The sequence below is a fragment of the Pithys albifrons genome, chromosome 4, assembly GCF_047495875.1.
Source record: "Pithys albifrons albifrons isolate INPA30051 chromosome 4, PitAlb_v1, whole genome shotgun sequence".
NCBI lineage: Eukaryota > Metazoa > Chordata > Aves > Passeriformes > Thamnophilidae > Pithys > Pithys albifrons.
The window spans coordinates 90,939,036-90,960,220 of NC_092461.1; the positions used below are offsets into that span (position 1 = coordinate 90,939,036).

General features: G+C 37.4%; 1 protein-coding gene across 5 annotated transcripts in view; it reads left to right on the forward strand.

Moving 5' to 3' along the window:
* CARMIL1 (capping protein regulator and myosin 1 linker 1) overlaps positions 1–21,185 on the forward strand; it is a 189,689-nt gene that overhangs the window by 120,172 nt on the left and 48,332 nt on the right. For all 5 annotated transcript variants that reach the window (XM_071554950.1, XM_071554951.1, XM_071554952.1 and 2 more), the window contains 9 exons: positions 533–614; positions 1,927–2,026; positions 2,114–2,168; positions 7,306–7,478; positions 9,772–9,840; positions 14,245–14,338; positions 16,526–16,624; positions 19,003–19,131; positions 19,398–19,529. In XM_071554950.1, coding sequence (XP_071411051.1) covers positions 533–614; positions 1,927–2,026; positions 2,114–2,168; positions 7,306–7,478; positions 9,772–9,840; positions 14,245–14,338; positions 16,526–16,624; positions 19,003–19,131; positions 19,398–19,529 — 933 coding nt within the window. The remainder of the gene's footprint in view (positions 1–532; positions 615–1,926; positions 2,027–2,113; positions 2,169–7,305; positions 7,479–9,771; positions 9,841–14,244; positions 14,339–16,525; positions 16,625–19,002; positions 19,132–19,397; positions 19,530–21,185) is intronic.

The following is a 21,185-nucleotide window of genomic DNA, read 5'->3' on the forward strand; positions in this document are numbered from 1 at the left end:
ACACACACACACTTGTCTTTGATCTGGGCACCCTAGCTTTGTGCTAAGGGCTGAAAGAAGATGCTTGCTATAAGCCTTGACTGTAGTGGAATTCAAGGGTGACAATGTTGCATGCTTATAGGCTGGGCTAAGTTTAGTTTATTTTTTTTTATTCTTGCTGGACATTGGAAGTGTCCTATCCCTTTAATGCAGAGAATGCCCACAGAAATCCTGTAGTCACTGCCTAATACAAGTGCTAAAGGATTTACTGTATTTCATAATTTAAATATTTTCCTGATTTAACTGCTGAGCTGTAGTTTTAAGAGAAGGGAAAGAGAATCTCTTTTCTCATTCGTGTGTAAATACTGAGAGTAAAGATGAGAACAGTAGCAATGTGTGCACAGGCTGTCATTTTGATGTCTATAACTTCTTCTGTTGCTGTTGTTTTTGCTGCTGCTAGTGCCTTCTGTATTCACAAAGCTCCTACCATTGTCTTCTGTGTGATCTTGAAACCATAACTAGTTTGCAAAAATGGATGATGTTTTGTCTCTAGTTAAGATCTGGAGGTGCACAAGTCTTGGAAGGATGCATAGCAGAAATACACAATATCACCAGCCTAGATATTTCAGACAATGGTAAGTACTCAGAACAGGAATGGAGGGTCATGCAAGTTGAGAAATGCCTTTTGTTTCAGCCCACAGTGTAATCAAGGATGATTGTTATTTCTTTATGATTATTGGCCATATTGGTTATGGAAATGTCTCAGACCAAGAACTTTTATTGCTATGAAGTGTGTGAGAAATATTAATAGACTAACTATATCATCGAAAGTTTATATTGTTTGAGATCAGGGAAACACGGCAGAATAAACTAATGGCATCAAGCTCAGATGAAGAGGAAATTTGGTTGATGTACAATAGGACAAGAAGATGAGAAATAGAAGTGTAGTGGAAGAACAAAGGGAAACACCAGGTATTGGGATGAAGCTGAGGTTGTAACACAGAAAAAATAAGAGCGGGAAATTTGAAGCAAACCATCAACCAGCTTCAAGTTAGAGAAGGTCTGTTTGAATATTTCTGCTTTGGAGTCTGTGCTTCCTGGCACAGATATTCCTGGGAATATCAGTGGGTGTCTCATCTTGCAGATTCAAAGTGTGGGTGTATGAACTAGAAGAATTTACTTGCTGTGTTTGCCCCTCTAACAGCCAAATGGAGAAGTATTTCAGAAACAGACCCCCAAAACAGTTGAATGCCCGAGAAAGGTGGGGTGGATTGACAAGTGGAAAGCTTTGAGAGCTACTGACTCAGCCCAGATACAGAAACAGATTTATTATTATCAATAAGTATAGATATTTCAAAACTAAATTATCTTGTGAATCTGAATCTTAAATCTTTGTAATCTAGCTAGCAAACTCTTCAAGTACCTCACTACTTTGGCAATACTAAAGCAAGTTATTTTTTTACTCAGAAGTAGAATAAAATTTGGCTTATTTTTCAGGTCATTTTATTCATAGCCTGTTATGTTAGCCTTTTTGAAGGCTTTCAGACTTTGTTGGTACACAGCTCTGTAAAGATTAAATAGTGGTTAGCATGGTTTCAGAATTCTCAAAGGAACTTCAAACTCTTCCTGACAGTGCAAGGAACTATCCTTAGGTGGTTTGACTTATGGATAAGGGACTGGTTTCTTCTGTATTTCTGAGAGGTGCCTTCAATAGCTGATTAGGATGGAGATTTAAAGGTCTCCTTTTAGACAAAGTATTTATTCTTATAGAAAAGCGGAGGCAGTAATGAGAAAAAGATTTAAAAATAAAAGAATGGAAATTTTCCTACATCTTTTGGAAATTAGTACACTGATGTAGTTACTTGAATGAATATAGCATTAATAATTGGACTTTGATTCTTTTTTGAAAATATGTTATAATTCTTAATCTAATCTGATTCTTTACAGGCCTAGAATCTGACCTCTCAACCCTTGTAGTCTGGCTTAGTAAAAACCGATCGATAAGACACTTGGCATTAGGCAAAAACTTTAACAACATGAAATCCAAGTAAGGATTTTCTTTCTTTTAAATGAGAAGAGAATGGATGAGGAGAAGCTGCTGATTTCATCATCTTCCTAACTTTTCTTCCCTCAGAAATCTCACTCCAGTACTTGATAATTTAGTTCAGATGATTCAAGACGAGGATTCAGTGAGTATCTTTCTGCCTACTATCATCCTCTGTATTTGTACCCTCACAGCCTATGATTGACAGATTGTCTTCTCTGTGTTAATTTGCTGCATAAAGTTTGATCACAATCCTTCACAGACAAATCCAACATTTTGGGTTAGGTTTTTTTCACATGGTAATTTGGATTACATGTAGCATGTAGGTGAACATTTCTGAAACAGTCTTAGAATCTGTGCTTGCTGAAAAACATTCATTCTGAATGGCTGGATGTGTCTAACCTATTTGCTTTAGGTCTAAATTATACAGCCCTGTTGGAACAAATCTTCAAAACTTTTATGTTCTAATAAGAGATTACAATGGCAGTGTTCTCTGGCTGGTGATACTCCTTCAATAACACAAACTTTATTTTGTTGGGTTTTATTTTAGTGTTTTGTTTTGTGTTTTGTTTGTTTGGTTTGGGTTTTTGTGTGTTTTCATGTTTTGTTGGGTTTTTAATTAATAGAATGCACTATTTCCTTATAGCTGTTCTTGGGTATTAACTTTTTATTTTTGACTTGACAAAATGCAAGGTCACTGCATGATCACTCAGAACTTCTTTCTTCTTCAAAAGCTGCAAATAAATTGTTCAGTGTGCTGTTCTTTACTTCTCTTGGTACATTAATCATGGGAGGAATTTCATGAAACCCTTTCAGAGTGCCTTGCTGGGATGGTTGCCCACTTTCTTCTACACTTTATCCTGATTCTGAAAGACTTTTGTTGTTGACTTTGTATTCTTGCTGTTCTTGGCATCCTCATTTTGGTTAGGAGGGGATCTTAAGATGCTCTGTTATTCTCATGCTTGTCAATCTTTGTTCATCTATTCTTAGTCCTTTCTTATTCCTTCATTTCCTGTGCAAGTAACAAACAAACTCTGCTTTCCTCATTCCCCAGAGATAACCGACTGTAGACTTTGGTTTTCTGAACACCCGCTGTTCTGTTGTTTTTGTCTCACCTTCAAATTCATGGTCTCCATCTTATCTGCTTTTTTATTTTCTCCTCCCATCTGTGTTTGTACCCTGACAGTTTTTTCTAGAGTTCCTGATGTCTTTTTCTGTGCAAGGTCATGAGACCCATATTCTGTGTTCTACTTTATGTAGTGCTTAGTTGTATTTGAAATGATTTATTAAACTAGATCTTTGTCCTCTCTGAGTCCTCTTAACTGGGGTTAGTCGTAATGTTTTTTCTTGATTCTTTGCCTTCCTCCACATTTTATTCTTTAAAACATGGGATGTCAGTGTGATATGGTAAAGTGGTGTATACAGTTAACAGAGCTTATTCTAATTGATTTAACACCTGTAATGAAAGAACTTTAATCAAAGTCCTTGTTTGCACAAATTAGATGTAGGATTGTGCGAAGAAGTGTCTTGGTGTCTTCTTCTACCAAACTAGCCTTTTCTTTTTGTGCTGTATGACCTCCTTCCTCTCTATCTCTATAGGGAACTGTCCTGAAGACTGAATCACAAGCAAATGTAATGTAGTATGTTTTTCTCAGTTTCTTTCATCCCTTTCATCTATTGCAGGTGAACATTTCTTCCCTCTCAGACCATATACTAAAATACCTCTTCAACACACTCTGTGGCCTTTTAGTACCCAAATCAGCTTCTCAAATGTGCTGTTGGTTTTGGTTCCCCCCAGCATATTTTATGACTGTCCTTTTCATATTATCTGCTCTCAAGGATAAAAATTTTCAATTTTCGCCTATTGTCTCTGTTAAGTGTTACAACTTTCTGCTTACCTTTCCTGGCTCCCATTTTTGAAGCTTCCAGGTCCTGGAAAAAGTAGCTGCTAAATTTTGCATGTATCATTCTTGCAGCTCTTGCTGCATTGCATCATCAGCTTCCACTTCTTGCACTCCTTTTCATTTCAGCCTGTGGGCAATGTCAGTTGTTGTTCCACTATGTGCCTTTTCCACCATTTAGTGATCAGAGGGGCTCCTGTAATTCTTATCCTCCATATTTTTCCTGACACAGCCTAAACAGTATGTTCTGTAGGCTCATCCTTTTTCAAACAGTGTTACAATGAAATAATATACCAAAAAATTCTTTTGTTTAGGTGCTTAAAACAACTCTCTCTCCTTCCTGCTGTGCCTTAACATTTGGGACATAGCATGTGATCCTGTCAGGGTTACTCTATCTCTTCTCTCATCAAATTCTTTTCTCTTGTTAATCCTCTTCAGTAAAGGAATCTGTTTTCTTTCTGTGTCATCAAGTGCATCTTCTAGCAGCTAAAAAGTTCTGGACAGACGCTGTAGCACTGTGGGAAAAAGTGTTACAGAAAGTTGCCTGGGATTCTCACTGCTGTGCCTTGATGGTCCTTGTTCTACCATTACTATGCATTTACAGGCATGGGACATTAAAAAGATAGGATGAAACTGGAGAAACCAGGGTGTGATGGTGCCCAGAGCACACGGCTTGATCAGTGTTGGCTGCAGGCTGGCAGGGTTTAGGAGCTGTGCATTATTATCTGGATGTAAAGCTGAAGCAAGAGGCTTTAATCTAAAATCGTCATCTGCCAAATGCATCTTCATGTATTTATACACACTTTAAATAGCTCTGTTGCTTTGTTAATGTGAGTCATGAGTAAAATTATTTAAATAATCAGTGGCTTGGTTCTATGACTGCAAAAATAGTGATGCACAAATATTATTCTACACAACTTAAAAGCAGTAGTAGTAACACACAGAGCAAAATTTCTCAGGTGTTTTATATAAACAAGATGTCATATTTAGATTTTTTTTCTGGTTCTTTTCATGTCTTCTCTCCTTAATTAAGTTCTGTACTGTGCAGACTATAATAACGTATTCTTACTGTGCCAATTCTTGTTGCCAAATTTGATGTCACACTGCATGTACACGGTACCATTACTCAGAGTGGTAACCACTCCTGCATAGGTGCAGTGAATTACTGGAGTGCTGAATATCTTTAGTTGTTAGCTCAATGTTTGTTGCAGAATTGGCTTTTTAGAACATTTTTGTACTTCGGAAAAAACCAGTTTTGCTTGATTTAATTCTTAAGTGTTTTCCAACAGGTGTATGGCAGAATCAGTGAATAAAATAATACAATTTCTATTTCTGTTTTATTTGTTTTTACTCTGAGAATTCCTCTTCCTTGTAAAGATTGTGATAAGGCATCTTTTCTGTATTGGCAAAGTATCTGTTTTCTGCAGTAGGGACACTGAAATGCTCCTCAGATTTCTGGTTTTTTCAATATCTAGCTAAAACTATTAAGTTGTTACAAGAAATAAGTTTGTGGGCTACCTAGAGTGCTGTCCATATTTGTGGAGGATTTTGTTTTGGTATTTGTTGTTTTTATTTGTTGTTACTTGATTGGATTTTTTAATGTAATAGTCAGATAATGTATATTTAGGTGCTGCATAGGTGTCAATCGTTGCAGAACACAGTACTGAAGTGTTTTCAGTTCTATACTGTTTGTCAGAATATTTAATGTGAGAGGTGAGAAATCCTTTCCTGGGAGGATAATTGAGGTTTGGAAAAATTGGTATGCAAGAGGGATCACCTGCAGCTAACTTTCTTGAATGCCCATTTCTAAAATGACACATATGAAACAGAAGAAACTTCACATTCACAAGCTTATTGCTGATTTCTGTCAGAGTGCTGTGTGGTGCTGCTTTTTCATGAGTCTGTTACAAAATGTCTTCTCAAACTCGAGCTCTTGAATGCCATTCTAAATGTGATGTTAATATTCTTTAGGGTACATAGTGTCATAAAATTGGAAAACATAGATTAAGGGCATTAGTGTCGTAATTTAATAACTTCCATTTAAAATAAAACCAGCATGTGGCTTGTGTTATTGTTAGACTTTTTAATTATAAACCTGCTGTGCCTCTAAATTTTTATGCTTTTCCTCATTTGTCAAGTGCATTTCTTATTGTTGCAAGCTTTTTGGTTATCACTGTAATCCAATGGTGCATGTAGGCTAGAATCCCATTGTGCAGCAGGCACCCTACAAACATCTTGGACCCTGGAAAGTGTGCAGTTCCAGTTCATTTATTTTCATTAATCTAAGCTTAAGCATGTAATATAAGTGCCATGGTTCATTGTTAGGAGATGTCAGTTTTCCTGTGCTGGCAACTTGGAGGTTTTAGACTCCTAAAGTTCATCCTCCAGCACATGCTTAAGTGTGTGTATAATGACAATGCACTCTTCTGTATGGACTCACGCTGGAGCAAGGGAAATCTTCTGTGGAATTCTCATACATCACCAAAGACAAATAATTTTGGGAGCTGTAATATCTCTGCAAGGCATGGGGATAGATAGACCATAGCTCTGGAGTTCCTGCTGTTGAGTGTTGTGACACTGAGAATGGAGGGAAGAGCATTTTTAGAAGAGGTTTTCTCAGGGCTGAGAGTGTGACTTGCTGGAGCCAAATAAAGTGGTTTCAGTTTAACATACTACATAAAAAAATAAAGTTACAGACATATACTAGAGTTGCAGGAATCAGAACACCACTGCAAGTAATACCTGTTGACTTACTCATTTTAGTAGACACTCATTACTGTTTTGAGTTTCAAACCTGCTCGATTTTCTCTCTCTCCTCCAAAAGTTGTTGAAGGAGAAGATGTGCAAAATCACTCCTAAAATTGAAGTAACAATAATAAAACCCTTTAAAGAAACTATTTATATTTTTACAATGCCTCAGACTGTAATTTGCCCTTGGGTAAATCTCTCAGCTTGAGGGAGAGGAGGAGAGTCATAGATATTTTTATTTCTCACTGAAAATGTGAATACTGGTTAAGCAAAACCCACTGGAGACTAGAAGTTGTCTTGTGAAGCTGGTTGTTGTCTTACCTCTTTTGGGGTTCCCACTGTATTCTTACTTAATAGGAGTCGGAAATTTGGAGGCGCTGCCACTTAAAAATACTCTTTTCACAGGATCTTGCAGTTTAATCTTTGTGTGTGTATGTGTTTGACACCTGTGCTGTAAGTTGTTGACTCCAAGTTTATCATGTATTGCAGGATCTGCAGAAAACAGAAATAACTCTTTGATGCTTACCGTTGTCTCCCAGAGTATGGGGAACTTGTAAATTTTTTTTGGTTGATGTTTGAGGAATTAAGTGCATTATCAGTTGCTTTTATCAGTGCCTTTTCTATGCTCCACAGCCTCTACAGTCATTGTCCCTCGCAGATTCCAAGCTAAAGACTGAGGTCACCATCATTATTAATGCCTTGGGCAGCAACACTTCTCTTACAAAAGTGGATATTAGTGGAAATGCCATGGGAGATATGGGAGCAAAGATGCTGGCAAAAGCCCTACAGATAAATACAAAACTCCGGTAAGTGAAATGTATTTGCAGTGAATATTAGAATGGCTTAATAATACTGAAGTTGTTGGCTCATTCTCAAGCTGTACCTCCTAGGTACAGCCACTTCGTAGTGTCTGGAAGGATTCTCATCTTTTTTTTCCTTAAAAATAATTGAATAAAAAAACCAACCAAAAACAAGAGAAGCAAATTGTCCCTGCAAAACCATTTCCATAACTGAAACTGGAAAAAATTGCATTTTCTAAATTTAAACAAAAAGACCTCTTGTTGGAAGCAAAAGAGTTCTAAATTTCCTAGAATCACACATAAAAAAATTACATTGTTATAGAGCTCTGGATGTCATTTAATCCAATGTCTTTCTCAAAGCCAGGCCAACTTTAAAGCTGTATGAGGTTGCTCAGGGTTTTGTCCAGGCAGGTTTTGAAGATCTGCAAGTACAGAGATTCCATAGTGTGTCTGGGAACGCCGTTCCAGTGTTTAGCCACCTTCTTCTCTTCTTCTCTCTTTTTTTTTACTGGAGAACTTCCCAGCAGAGAAAATTGTGATACTGAGTGGGAAACTGCAGTAAGTTATTCTTTGTCTTCTGGAGTACCAGTTTGTAGAACTAAGAGCATGTGGAATTTGGAATAGGTAGCAGCATGGACCATCCATCCTTCCCCTCTCCCCTGCCTACCATGTTGATGGATCTTGGCATCTCTTCTTTACAACTTCATATGCCTGACAACTTCACTGCTTTTAGCATGTCTGGCACTGATGACTTGAGTATCATTTTTTTTTCTATCCAGTATGTGATTTCCAAACATTAAAACCTTAACCAGCATGAATCTGAATGGTGATCTCTAAATATGTCACCCTCATCAGGAAACTAATCCTCACTCCTTCTCTTGTCAGACTGTACAGATGAACCTTCCTCAGTCTACTGCCTGTGAGAAGAGACCACTTTGTTCTTGGTCTCCAAGTATTTGTTCTCTAGAGGAGAAGAAATCCCCCCAAACAGTCTTGGCTATTTTGTTCAGAGGCAGAGATCCTGGTCTTTGTGCTGCTATGCCCAAAGTGAATATTAAAAATGTCAAGAAATCACCAGAGGGATGGCTTAGATTTAGTGAATGTATTAACCTGAAATGACCACAGTATCTGAAGAAATAAAGCTTTGATGGATTTCAGAATGGCAGACTAAAATATTTCACAGTACACTGAATGTCACAGTTGTTATAGTGTCACCACAGTCTGTGCTGTGATTACAAATTGAATAATGCAATGGTAACTTGCTCTGCCAAAAATGTTATAAAATGACACGAGGTGTAAAAATAAACACACTTTCCAATGGCAAAAATATCCAAGATTTGACCCTAAGCACATCTGATCTTTGCAGAGTGAGTATAGAATCTGTCTTTCTCTCTTCCTTAGCTCCATCTTTCTATCTAAAAAACAAAAGGATTACTCTGAAACAGCAGAAGGATGTCAATACTTGTGAAACCCTGCCATCTTTCTTTTTTTTTCCTCTTTTAAACACCAGAAATCTTTGGGTTTGTGCCATTTTTTTTGTTAAGAACAGCTACAACTGGTGCTCTTGCAGAAGCAAGATTTATCTGCTTGTCTGTCTCTTCTGACTACTAATGAGGTCTTTGAACATGTGTTTGCAAATTGCCAGGCAGTCTGCTTGAGTGGCCTGAGCTGAGGGAGGAGGGGCAAGGCTTGATCACTCTTATCGTTATTGTATATTCAAAAGAGCTACAATTTATGCACCTAACCTAATGGTTTATGTTGACAGCTACTTACCTGGCATGTGGAATCTTAGGAACTGTGTGATAAGCCTAGTGCAGGATTAAATATATAATAGCCTGCAAATTTTGACAACCAATCAGCATGAATTTTTAAAATGCATATAACCTGTGCAGAGACCGATCACTTACTGCAATTTTCTTGGTTTTCAGTGCGGGCTTACAAAGCAGACATTTAACTTTGTTTTTGATGCTATTCCTTGAAAAAGCTAGAATTTAACTCCAAATCTTTCTATTAGTTGTATTTTAGAAAAGTAAGGTTTTTATATTCATGATGGAAAATTTAGTAGAGTCCCCTCTAAAGTAAGGAAAACTGAATTGTGTACTACGTTTGTTTGTAATTTCTGTCATTTCAAGGTTTTAGAATATAACTAAAGAGTTTTTAAAGTGTTGTCTTTGCCTTCTGCTATACAGTTTTGAACATTCATCACTGTGATATTTCAATATACAAAGTTTCAATATAGATTGATTTGGTGGTTCTTGTTTAACTTTTAATTTTCTTTCTTTTCCCCACTGCCTCTCAGAACTGTAATATGGGACAAGAATAACATCACTGCACAGGGCTTCCAGGACATAGCTGTGGCACTGGAAAAGTAAGTTCTTGAGCAACTGAATGAGTGATGAAGAGACCAAAGAGTTACATCCTAAATGATCTGAGCAGCTGCAGTTCAATATGATCTTGAAGATGCCGAGTGTTCTCAATTTTAAGCATCAGGGTGTTTAATCTAAAGGAAAATTCATGATTTCCCATCCATTAAAAGGATGGGGAAAAGCTCTGTGGCTCTTTCATCCATACCCTGCTATCACTATTAAGGCCCTTGAGTTCTGCTATTAGCATTAGAATTCTCAGTTTGGTAATATTTTCTCTTTTCTTCATTCTCTTGTGTTGATAGTATGTAGAAATTCTATTTTAGTCAGTCAGTGAAGCTCTATGTAATACACAAAATTACTGAAGTGTGCCTTTTTGCTCCGTCTTTCTTTCCCCAAGTCGAAACTAATAGTGATGATCTCAGGAATTGCAGTTGTTCTTTATAATTGCTCTGGTCTGAGTCATTTTGCTTCCATGAGTTTAATCACACATGCAGCCATTACCAGTGATAGATGCTAAATTGCTTTCATCTCTCTCCATCACATTTCTTTGTATGTTCTTATTACTTTTCTTAAGAGAGAAAAATTACAGATTTAAATTAAGCAGCAGTTGAGGTTGTTTCATGTCATTAAATCTCTCAGATAGGAACAAAGGCTCTCTTTAGAAGGTGAAGGTAATCCACAATTGCTAGTTTCTAGACAAGGTATTTTATAAAACTGTGCAACCACTTAAGGGAGCATCTTAACCTTTGGAGGGGTCATGAGGCTTGGAGCTTATAAAGTTGCTAGTTTTATGAAACTCTTGTAGTTTATATACTTTGTTTCAAAATGAATTCAGTTCCACTGATATGGGAGATTAGATAAATGATGTATAATTAAGCAAATCATCTTGCAGTGGTTCCACTGATAGTAGTGAATAATACTTTGCAATGTTATTTGTCAACTTGCAGACATTTCTCCTTTAGAGAGCAATAGCATGGGGAAGTCTGGTAGAAAAGTGAATACATTTATTTTCTACTTATCATCAACTTTTCTGTTCTGAATGTTTGAATGAGTAACTAGAAAAAAAGGGGGAAATCCTGAGGCAAAAGCAATGATCTAAACAAAACAACACCCCCTCACCCCTCCCCCCCTCAAAAAAACCCAACACAACAAAAAACTAAAAAAGAATGCCATAGATAATTGTGTGACACTTTGTTCAGGTTGCATCTCATTCATTTAACTTGTGAGCGGACATCATTTTACATTGCCTCAAACATTTTTCAATTGTCAAAAGCATTGATAACATCACAAAGTAAGTCGAAAGCAGCAAAGGTGTAAACTTGCAAAAGGGTCTGTCAATACAGGCTGAAAACAATTAGGCTGTAAACAATCCATCTTGAAGACATTTTGAGAACATCTTTCACCCTGTGGTTCCTAAAAATACCTGAAACCATCAGTATTCTGTAAGAAAGAATTGTTGCTCAAAATGGAATTAAATATACTGAAGATGCTTGAGGATATGTGTTGTATGCATTATTTTGATCTTAAGAAAATAATTATATACTAAACCATAAGAAAAAAGAAGAAAGATAGATTTTTGTAGTATGGGGAGGAGGCTGAGGAGAATTGGGAGGGATTGTAACAGACTTCAAAACAGGCTGAAGTAATCAGAAGATTGTTTCTTTCCCCTTCTCCCAACTTCTCTTCTTCTGGTTATAGTTGTGTGAAAATGTTATTCCTGCAAGGGAATTCTAGGAGCATGGCTGTTAGCAGAGTTTGCCCTGAGGGGGTCCCAGGAAGCTGGTGGGAAATGCTGATATCTTCTACAGAGCACAGTATTGGGTCAGTTCAGGGAAGCACTTGAGAACATTGGGCATCCTACTCAGCCTGACCATTAAAAGCAGGGACTTGTATGTCTGTAATTTAATATGAAGATAAGCATGTGCTTTGCAGTCTAGAGCCCACTTTGTCATAGGACTGCCCAATATTGTCCCATGTTCATTTCTAAAAGATTTTTAGTTTTTCTGTATGGACTGACTGAAGAAATAGCTTAAGTTTCACTATCTAATGAGAAATGCTAGGGTTTATTAGAGAGCTATGAATTCTTCCCTTAGCCATGATATTAAATTCACATATCCTGACCTGCAAAACAGATGGCCTTATTCCTGTTTTTAAAAATATAGGCAGTAAAATCACCACTGCAGCAGAGAGTGTTTGTCATGAATGGAGCAGAAGTTATTATGAGGGAAATAACGTGATAAAATGTAGGACTGTTGTCATATGTTGTATGTAGAGGGAGAAGATTTTCAGGACATCCTTTGGGACATCCTTTCCAGTCTTTCCAGCACCTCTCTGGAATTTATCATCTTTAAGTATAGGTATTTTGCTGAGTGTATTGGTGTGTTATAAAATTACTGGATTATTGAATTAGAAACAAAATGTACTCTATTACAAGAAACAAGTGGACTGTTAATCAAATGAAGAATGGAGGAGCATTTCATACTTCAAAGGAAACAGAAAAATGAAATGTGAAGATAAATACTTCTCTGATGATCAAAGTTGAAAAGCTAATTTTTTCCCCTAAGAGCTGGTTAATTCTTAGATGAAAATAAAGTAGCATTTTGATAAAAGACTGTCTGTGTGGAAGGAAACCAAGTACAGAGGATTTCCTTCCTTAAGGTAGGGGTCCTCTAAAGTTTTGCCTCTGTAATGGAGTGTCCATTAAATCTCCTTACCTTTCATTTTCTCCCCTCCTCCCCCTTTCTGCTGTGTATGTGAGGAAGGGTGCACTAAGCCTTTGACTAAATTGAATTTAGCATATAATTACTAGCATGAGAGCTGGCAATTACAGATTTCAGTGAAGGGTATGCATTTAATGTCAAACAGCTGTAGAGTTCCTTAGAACCTTTTTTTTTTTTTCCTAACAAAACAAATACTCTACCTGCCAGGTATTAGTCAGGTAATCAGCAAGTTCTATAACTATTATCTGTCTTTGAGTTCAGTATCTTTGGCATTTAAAGGTTTTCCACATGGTGGTGGACATCCAGTTATTCCCTGGGTAAAATTACATGAGGACACTTAACAGGGTCGTGTAGTTTGCAGTGTTCTTTTGAAGGACACGACAACTAGCAAGAAGAATTAATATTCTGACTGATACAATACAGTTGGACATTGTGGGATCACAGGGACCTTGCTGACTCCTTGTGAGTAACTGCCTGCCACTGACAGCTGTATACATCACCATGTTTGTATTGGGGAAGAAACATAGACATCTTCCATTATCATGTAAGGTAAAATACTGGGTAGTATCAGCAAGGAATCAGCATGTTTAGCAGTTCAGAAGACCTCTGTCCTTCAGAAAGTAGTGTTCCATGTGGCTAAGCAACTGGGGGGAGAAGTGAAAGAAGCTTGGACTTTCATAATATTTAGGGTGTCTGCTGTTGGAGTTAGTGCATTTAGTGAGGGATGGTCTGTGGTATTCAATGGTGGTGACTCAGTTGAAATGGCCAACTGTAAAGTACTCAGAAATAGAGGGTTCCAAAGATATTTATGTAGCTCTGGATGGAATAGGAACAGACAGTTAGGGGGACATTTGCAAACAGCCAAAGGAGGAGAAAGCTGTTTGAAGGAAATGAAGGATTAATTGAAAAGAGAAAGAATAATTTCATTTTGCAGGTTTTAAGAACTTCCTGATATATTTTTTCATTTGTTCAAATCTGAAGGTGTATGTACGTACAACTGCATGTAGCATTGTAGGTGTAACTGTGTCATACTAGCCAATTTATGTTCTCCAGGGTTTAAATACAATTCTGACTCAAGACCAAAGCCTTACCTTTATTCTCGTATTACGGCAGATGGACAAAACTACAGAAATATTCTGTAAACAAATAAGTAAAATGCAGGGAGCAATTGTCTGCATATAGCAATGTGGAGATGCGACGCTTGTTTTGTCAGCTTTTATTAAAAATTCAGCAAGTGTCTTCAAATTGTTGTAAACACAAGAAGTTATTAAACAGTAAATTTTCAAAACTCAGTCTCTTAGTTGCTATCTGTCTGTTACTGAACATTTATATTTAGTCTTAGGTCTGATAAAGTTGCCAGCAGGCACTGGTGCTCCCTGTTCTGTTTAGATACAAGGGGAAAATAATCTAACCTGGTATGCTGAGGTTCAGAGGGCAGCTAGGCCTTTATTCAGCAGCCAGTGGGCATTGACCACATAACTGCATTTTTTGCTTTTCAAGATCTGCCCCTCTGTCTAGTGGCAAGGAAGAATTAACAGCAAAAAGGAGCATGCATACCTTGTTTGTCTACTTACAATGCATTCCTAGTACCTTCCACAGACAAGCTAGGTGCATCTTATTTCTCCCTTCTAGGTTATTCATAAAGAGCTACAGTAATTAAATTAACTTGAACTATTTTTTTTTTAGGAATTATACATTGAGATTCATGCCTATTCCCATGAATGATGCTTCCCAAGCACTCAAAACAAACCCTGAGAAAACAGAAGAGGCTCTGCAAAAGGTATTGCATATACCACTAATGCATAGACATAAAATCTCTGAAAATAAAGTAGTAATTTTAAGAGACTGGGACTCGTGCTTGGCTCAGTAAGAATTCTAGGCTAGATTCATGGATTGTTTGATTTGCATAGACATATATTTGGTTAATTAAATGCTGCAAGAGCTTTTTATTCCACGGAGTGATTGGAGTGAAGGCTGATAAAATGCAAGGGTGTAGTGTCAAAAATTCGTAAGAAAAAAAGTGCAAGCTTGACCTTGTGTTGCTGTGTGCCTACCTATGAAAGGGAGAGATGGTAACTGCATGTTTGCTACACATGTGCTTGTGCGTATTTCCATATGTTTAGAATTATTGGTGCGTGATTTTTATATTGACAAAAAGTACAGTCAGCTCTGTACAAGACAAAGGATGCTCTTTAATTTGAGGTAGGATGAAAATGTTTGCTGCCTCTGTTTTATAATGTTTATATAAAACTCACACACAGTGTTGCCCTAAATAAGCAACTGCACCAGCATTTTCTTCAGGGTGAAAAGGTGTTGACAGTATCTGCAGCTGTTCCACTTGCATGAGTTATAAAAGTCCTAGCTGAGTTTTGATACAGTAAATGTAGCAAGCTCCAAATGAGCCTCCTGCTCAATCAGAAAGCATACAATTCACATCTCTTTAATCAGTATTTTTCCTTCAGCCAGAGTAAGGTCATAAAACCTTATAAATAGTTCTTACAGATAACTGTGATTAAAAAACAAATGTCTATGAGATCTATTTTCAGTAAAGTGATTCTCACAGGGAGAAGGGCTGGTAGTTAGCGCCCTTTTCTTTGCTGCATGAAAATGATCTCAATTCTGCTTTTAAAAATCTGAATCACGGGGGATGGATGTATTTCTTACATCTCATTTAATATAATTGGCTATTTTCATATCTAGAGCAATAGGTGCATTTCTGAAAAAAGTATTGTGAAGCTTCTGGCCAAGGGGATTTAAATTCTCTGTGTTAATTAGTCGTTATGTACAAAGAGCATTTTCTTTTATTCATATCAAAGTTGCTAAGGCCCTGACTTTGTTTTAACACATGTAGTTCAGGCTTTCTTTATACAACACAAGAAAGTCCTTTCACAGAAAAGGTAACAGTCTCGAGAGTGGTGCTGTGAATGCAGCTAATTCCATGTATGTAGGAATTAAAGCCTGTTGGCATGGACTGAGTTGTCATGTCTGATGCAGGGACAAATGAACTGGCTGACTGACTGACATCTCAGGAAGTTTCAGCACTCCACAGCTTGAGTACGGTGAGAGTGCTCCTGGCATTGGTCCAGCACCAGATGGACAGAGCAGCTAACCTCCTGAGCTCTGGATCTCTGCAGCACACTTTACCTAGTGTGGGCAAACTGGATAAATCCTGTATTGCTGTAGGGCATTGGTCAGACTGTTTCAGTTCTTGCTGCTGCTGCTGCTGGTTTACAGGTGACCATACCTGCCTCACAATCTGCTGGTCACTCCACCCATCCTTTTCTCCTATCTTCCTCTCTTGGCTTCAGAGCTTTGATGAACCTTTAACAATATGCTAATAGGTTTTTTTGAGTTGACTAACTTTGATAGAGTCAAGTGATGAGGTTACTCTGTGTGCCATTAAGTTGGTGATGTAGGTGTTTACTGCTGGTGACAGTTGTGGTACTGTACGTAGGAATCACTTGTCTTTGAAGAGCACTTCAGTACTGCTTAGCCAGAAGCAACTTTTCAACTGAGCCTGCACTATCACTTGGCCACTTTTAAATAGTTTCTTTTCTCTTCAGACAAGCTGCTGTTTAAATGTGTCTTTGCAGTGGTCCCAATGCATCTAAAAGAAATGAACTGACTGTTGAGTCATCATGGTCTCTCCAACACCTCATATATGATACAGTCCCTTCAAATATTTATCAAACCAGGATCTGATCCTTTGTCAGCTTAACTTACTAAATAGTTCAAAATAGAAGACTCTTTCAGAAAACACTGGCAAAAGCAGTGCTACTAGTCTGTCAACGAAGTAATGTTCGCCAATGTCATTAAGCGCTAAGACACACAGAATAAGGTTTGCAGGTGTTAATTAGGCATTTTTCTTGTCAGTCCCCAATTCTGATACAGCAGCAAAACTGAAAGCAAATTATGACATGAAGAGTCAAATCAGTTTCCTAATCTGGCTTTTTTTCTTTATTTTTAGATAGAAAACTACTTGCTTCGTAATCACGAGACCAGAAAGTACCTCCAGGAGCAAGCATATCGGCTGCAGCAAGGCATTGTCACCAGTACCACTCAGCAGGTGAGAACTTGTTCCTTACTGGGCTTCTCAGTGCCTAAAATCTGCCTGGAGAGAGTCCTCTCTTATTTTGTCTGAGTACCTTAAAGTAAGATATGCCTCAAGGGTAATACTGTTTTCCAAGAAATACTAATTATCAATGATAATATATTTGGAGGGAAAGAAAGCATTTGTCAGGGGGAGGTCTTACGTATAGCAGTACTGTGTAGAGAAGATCTGAGCTGTTACTAAGCAAACTACTGTTGAAACCAGGAGCAGTTCAGTTCACTTGTGCTCAGGAGTCTGACTTTTCAGCAGGCTCTTATCCATGTGACAAGCATCACTAATCTGTGCCAATTCTGGTGTCTGAGTCAATTGCAGTGCCTCTGCCTCGCACTGAGCAACCATGTAAACATGCCCTTAGGTACCTCCGGAGCAAGTAGCCTTAGAGAGCAGATCATCATCTACTTTATACCTTCAGAACTGTGGACACCAATCGGAAGCTGTACTTAGAGGGAGGGAGCAAAGGAAGGTAAAAGCCTTCTGTGCTCCTTACAGACTGGGGAAATGAAAAGTCTTCCTGTTTAACACAACCCAAAGTATTGCTTAGAGCTGGGAAGCTTTTCTGTTTTGTCCACCAGTACCAGGTTTCCTAAATGTCACATGTTATTCTGCTTTTTTGTCCTTTGTCTGGAGAGAACTACAAGTTTTCTGTGGCAGCCTCCTGTTCTCTCTGTACTAGTGCTTTTCCTGCCAGAACTCCTCAGGGCTGTTTTCAGCTCCAGTACACAAGTAAAGAAGAAAGGTGGTGTAAGAATAAAACTTGTCACAGCCTTTGTTTTAAATTTCCTTCTTTGTTTATCAGCCATATTCCCATGCAAACAGGAAAGGAGTATCTGTTTTGCTTTTCAGCTGAGTCAATGGAATTTCTCTCTGTTTTTTGCCTTTTCTTTTCATGACATAATTTTAAGTGACCTTTATCTACCTGTGTTATTAAAATTTAATGGGACAGAGTTTTATTACTGAAACCTGAAACTGTACTCTAACCTCTCAACAGAGAAAATGGTACATGGAGATGTACAAGCACTAAAAGCGTTCTTTTATTCTAGTAATTTATCTGTTCTGATGCCCCTTTCTTCCCCCAAGTTAATAATGTCCATTTGAATTAAATTTATATATTTTTATAACTTGTTGGGTTTAATTGTGCTTTTCTCCAGCACCACACACGCATCAAGTTTCAGGAAATGTAATTGATTGTTATTTTGAAAGTAAAGTTACTGATTTCTATACTAAATTGTGTACTAAGGACGTATTGTAAAAACATTTTTAAAAGAGAGCTGGAAAAGACTATCTAGGATGGTAGAATTGCATTATTATTCCCAGAGCATATTTTTTTTTTCCATCCAGATGTCCCACTGAGATTTTCCACTGTCTAATAATTAATTAGCTTTTTGTATTTGTACAAAAAAACCCACCCAAAACCCTTCGAAGAGAAGGAGTCATGTGGAGCAGGAAAGAAGCATGCTGTGAAATTACTTCAGTTCTCATTGCTAATGATATAAGATGCTAGAACTATAAACTTTATATGATGGTGACGCTTCAAATGTTGCTTCAAAATGTCAAATAGCCAGTTCTAATGAACACTATGTGGGCTGATAAAGACTTTTAACTATTATATCTCCCTGCCTCATATATCTTAATCAAAACTGACTATTTGTCAGGCATTCTTACTGGTTTGTCTTGTAAGGATGCAGATATACCGCCTGCCCTGTGTTTTCAGCATATTGAACGAATTGTGTTGCAGATACAGATTAAGTTCAATTTATCCCACTGTGAAAGGTCTGATAGAAACTTCTGCTTTGGTAGTTTTAATTCCCTTGCAACTAGGAATATTTACATATTAAAAGAATACTGCAGAAGCCTGTGCAATTGCATTTTGCTTAAACAGGGGAAATCTCCGCTAGTGTTTGTTGAATGGGTAGTAGCATCACTTTCTTTTACTGTCTGAATTTCTTAATAATTCAGTGACTTCTAGACCAACATCTTAGATATATCAACATTTTCAGCATTAAACTTGCTCTGAAAAACAGAGCAACACTTGAACAGGATAACTTGATTATTTGCAGTTTTCCTGGAGGTAACTGTTGGGGAAATATTCTAAAGCATTTTTTTTCAAATGGTAAAATTTTATTTATTTTTGCAATGTTTAGGTGTGTCTTTATGAGATACAGTACTTCAGTAATATTGAACTACCTTCAAGCTCTGATCATGCATTTCCAGATTCTTATATTGTCACTACAAATCTCATCATGCTACTATTGATTTTCTACATGGACGGGATTAAGTTTGTGTTTGACCAACATTCTGATGTTTTATCTTTTGTATTTCTTTCATTCAAATAGATGATTGACAGAATATGTGTAAAAGTGCAAGATCATCTCAACTCTTTAAGAAACTGTGGTGTGGATGCTGTACAGGAAGATGTCAAATCTGCAGAACGGCTTATGCGGGACGCCAAGAACTCCAAAACAGTAAGCCTTTCCCAGCATACTGACAATGCTGAGAGCAGTTCTGTGTGTGCTCACAGCTTTTTTGGGGGAGGGGGGGGAGTTAAAATAACAATGTGTCACAAAAGAGTATTTTCTTCAGATGATCAGCTATAGGAGTTATTTAATGTGATAAGGTAATTCTAATTTATAGACTTTGATTTAGCCAAAGATGTTTTCTCCTATTTGTCCTAATTTGAAGGCACACAGTGATGAGCCTCCTTTCTGAAGATACTCTTCCTGTCTTGCAGCTTTTGCCAAATCTCTATCACCTTGGTGGAGCTTCTTGGGCAGGAGCAAATGGTTCACTCTCCAATCCAATCCAAGAGACACTTGAATCCATGGCTGGAGAAGTCACAAGAGTGGTGGATGAGCAACTTAAGGTCTGTGGATAGATGTGTTACCATCTGTCACATGCAGAAAAAACTAAATCTGAGGTTTTCTGTTGCTAAATGTATATGTGCCACGCTTGATATTTTTTTAAAATTCTCAGGAGATTTGCATGTAACGTGTCTTTTCATTATTAGTTTCTTGTAACTTTGGGCCAACTGGATTTTTGCTCAGTTGGAATAAAAAAACCCCTTGATTTAGTGTTTTCAGTGGGCAGAAGAAGCATATACTGTTTATTATCATCTCATTTAATCTTCTAAAAGGGTAAGACTAATCGTTTGCTCCTTCAGCCCTTCACAGAGTCAACTCTGAAGCACCCTAAGAAGCCTCATGCCCTGGAGAAAAGTGCTCAGTCGTTAAGGTGTCCCACTGGAGTGAAAGCTGCTTTTCTGTAGACTCCATTGTAGAATTGTTTCCCCTATGACCACTTTTGATCCTGATGCAGATTTTCCACTTTACTCTTTGATTTGAGTAACTTGTATGCATTGAGAGTGCCCAAAAAATTAGTACAGGCAGCTTTACAAGAAGTCTTTTCACAAGTTGCTTGTCAAACCTCAGTTCTTTAAATAGATATCATTGATCTGTAAATGTTTTCACCTGTGCTCAGCCAGCCTCTGCTCAGAAACTTGAACCTTCACTTACATTAGTGCTTACTGTGTAACAAAGCAGAGCTGTCCATACAGCATGAACAAAAGTCTCAGTTCAGAAAGAAGACAAGGTGAGAGAATTTTAACAATTTAAAAATAAGGATCTGGTGCAGTTCAGATCAGCCTGAGTTTATGACTAAGCTGCCTTGCCTGTGTTCTGTTGTATTTAAACTTTTCACTTTCAGATTTTTTGATCTTTCAGTTGAAGCAACATGGAAATGCTTCAGTCAGTAGGAATATAATGAAAAAGAATAGTCATACCATATTGCTAATTACTTTTTTGAAATTAAGAAGTTAATGAGGAGGAAAATGGTGCTTGATTTTTAGTATGTTTCTCCCTTTCCCCATTATATGAAATAATGTGGAGATTTCTGCAGACATGAAAGTGATTTATCCATAAGATTCTTCCCAAAGGAACTTCTGGGCTATTATTGGGACAGGAATAGTCAGGTCAGACCTTTGTACCAGTCTCAGACACTTAGATAAGTTCATCTTGGAGGCTTTTATAGAAGGTAAAAAAATAAGCCTCTTCAACATAAATACGTTATTTATAGTTCCTGGCATAAGGTTGAGTTAATGGGTCATCCATTTATACTTTTACACATTTACAATGAAAGGCACTTTAGCTCTCCCGTTCTAACTTTTACTTTGGATTTGTGTGGCATTCCAGTATAAGTGGCTTACAAGAAACTGTAAAGTTGTAATGCTCTTTGTATATTCCAACACTAATTTTTATTAATTTTACGCTTGAGACTGAAGGGTTTCCCTCCAAGTTATATGGGGGTGTACTTCACGTGAAGGAGAAAATGTTGAACTTCTATTAGGACTTTTTTTTCCAATTGTTTACATCAATTCAAAACATCATAAGCAGTTAATTATTTGTAAAGATAGACAAGGGAGCTCACATAAGGACAGTTGTTTTTGTCATTGTTGGGGAATGTGTACTGTAAATGGAGTTTTGATTTTTAGCTTCCATAGCAACCACAGCCTAATTCTAAAAAA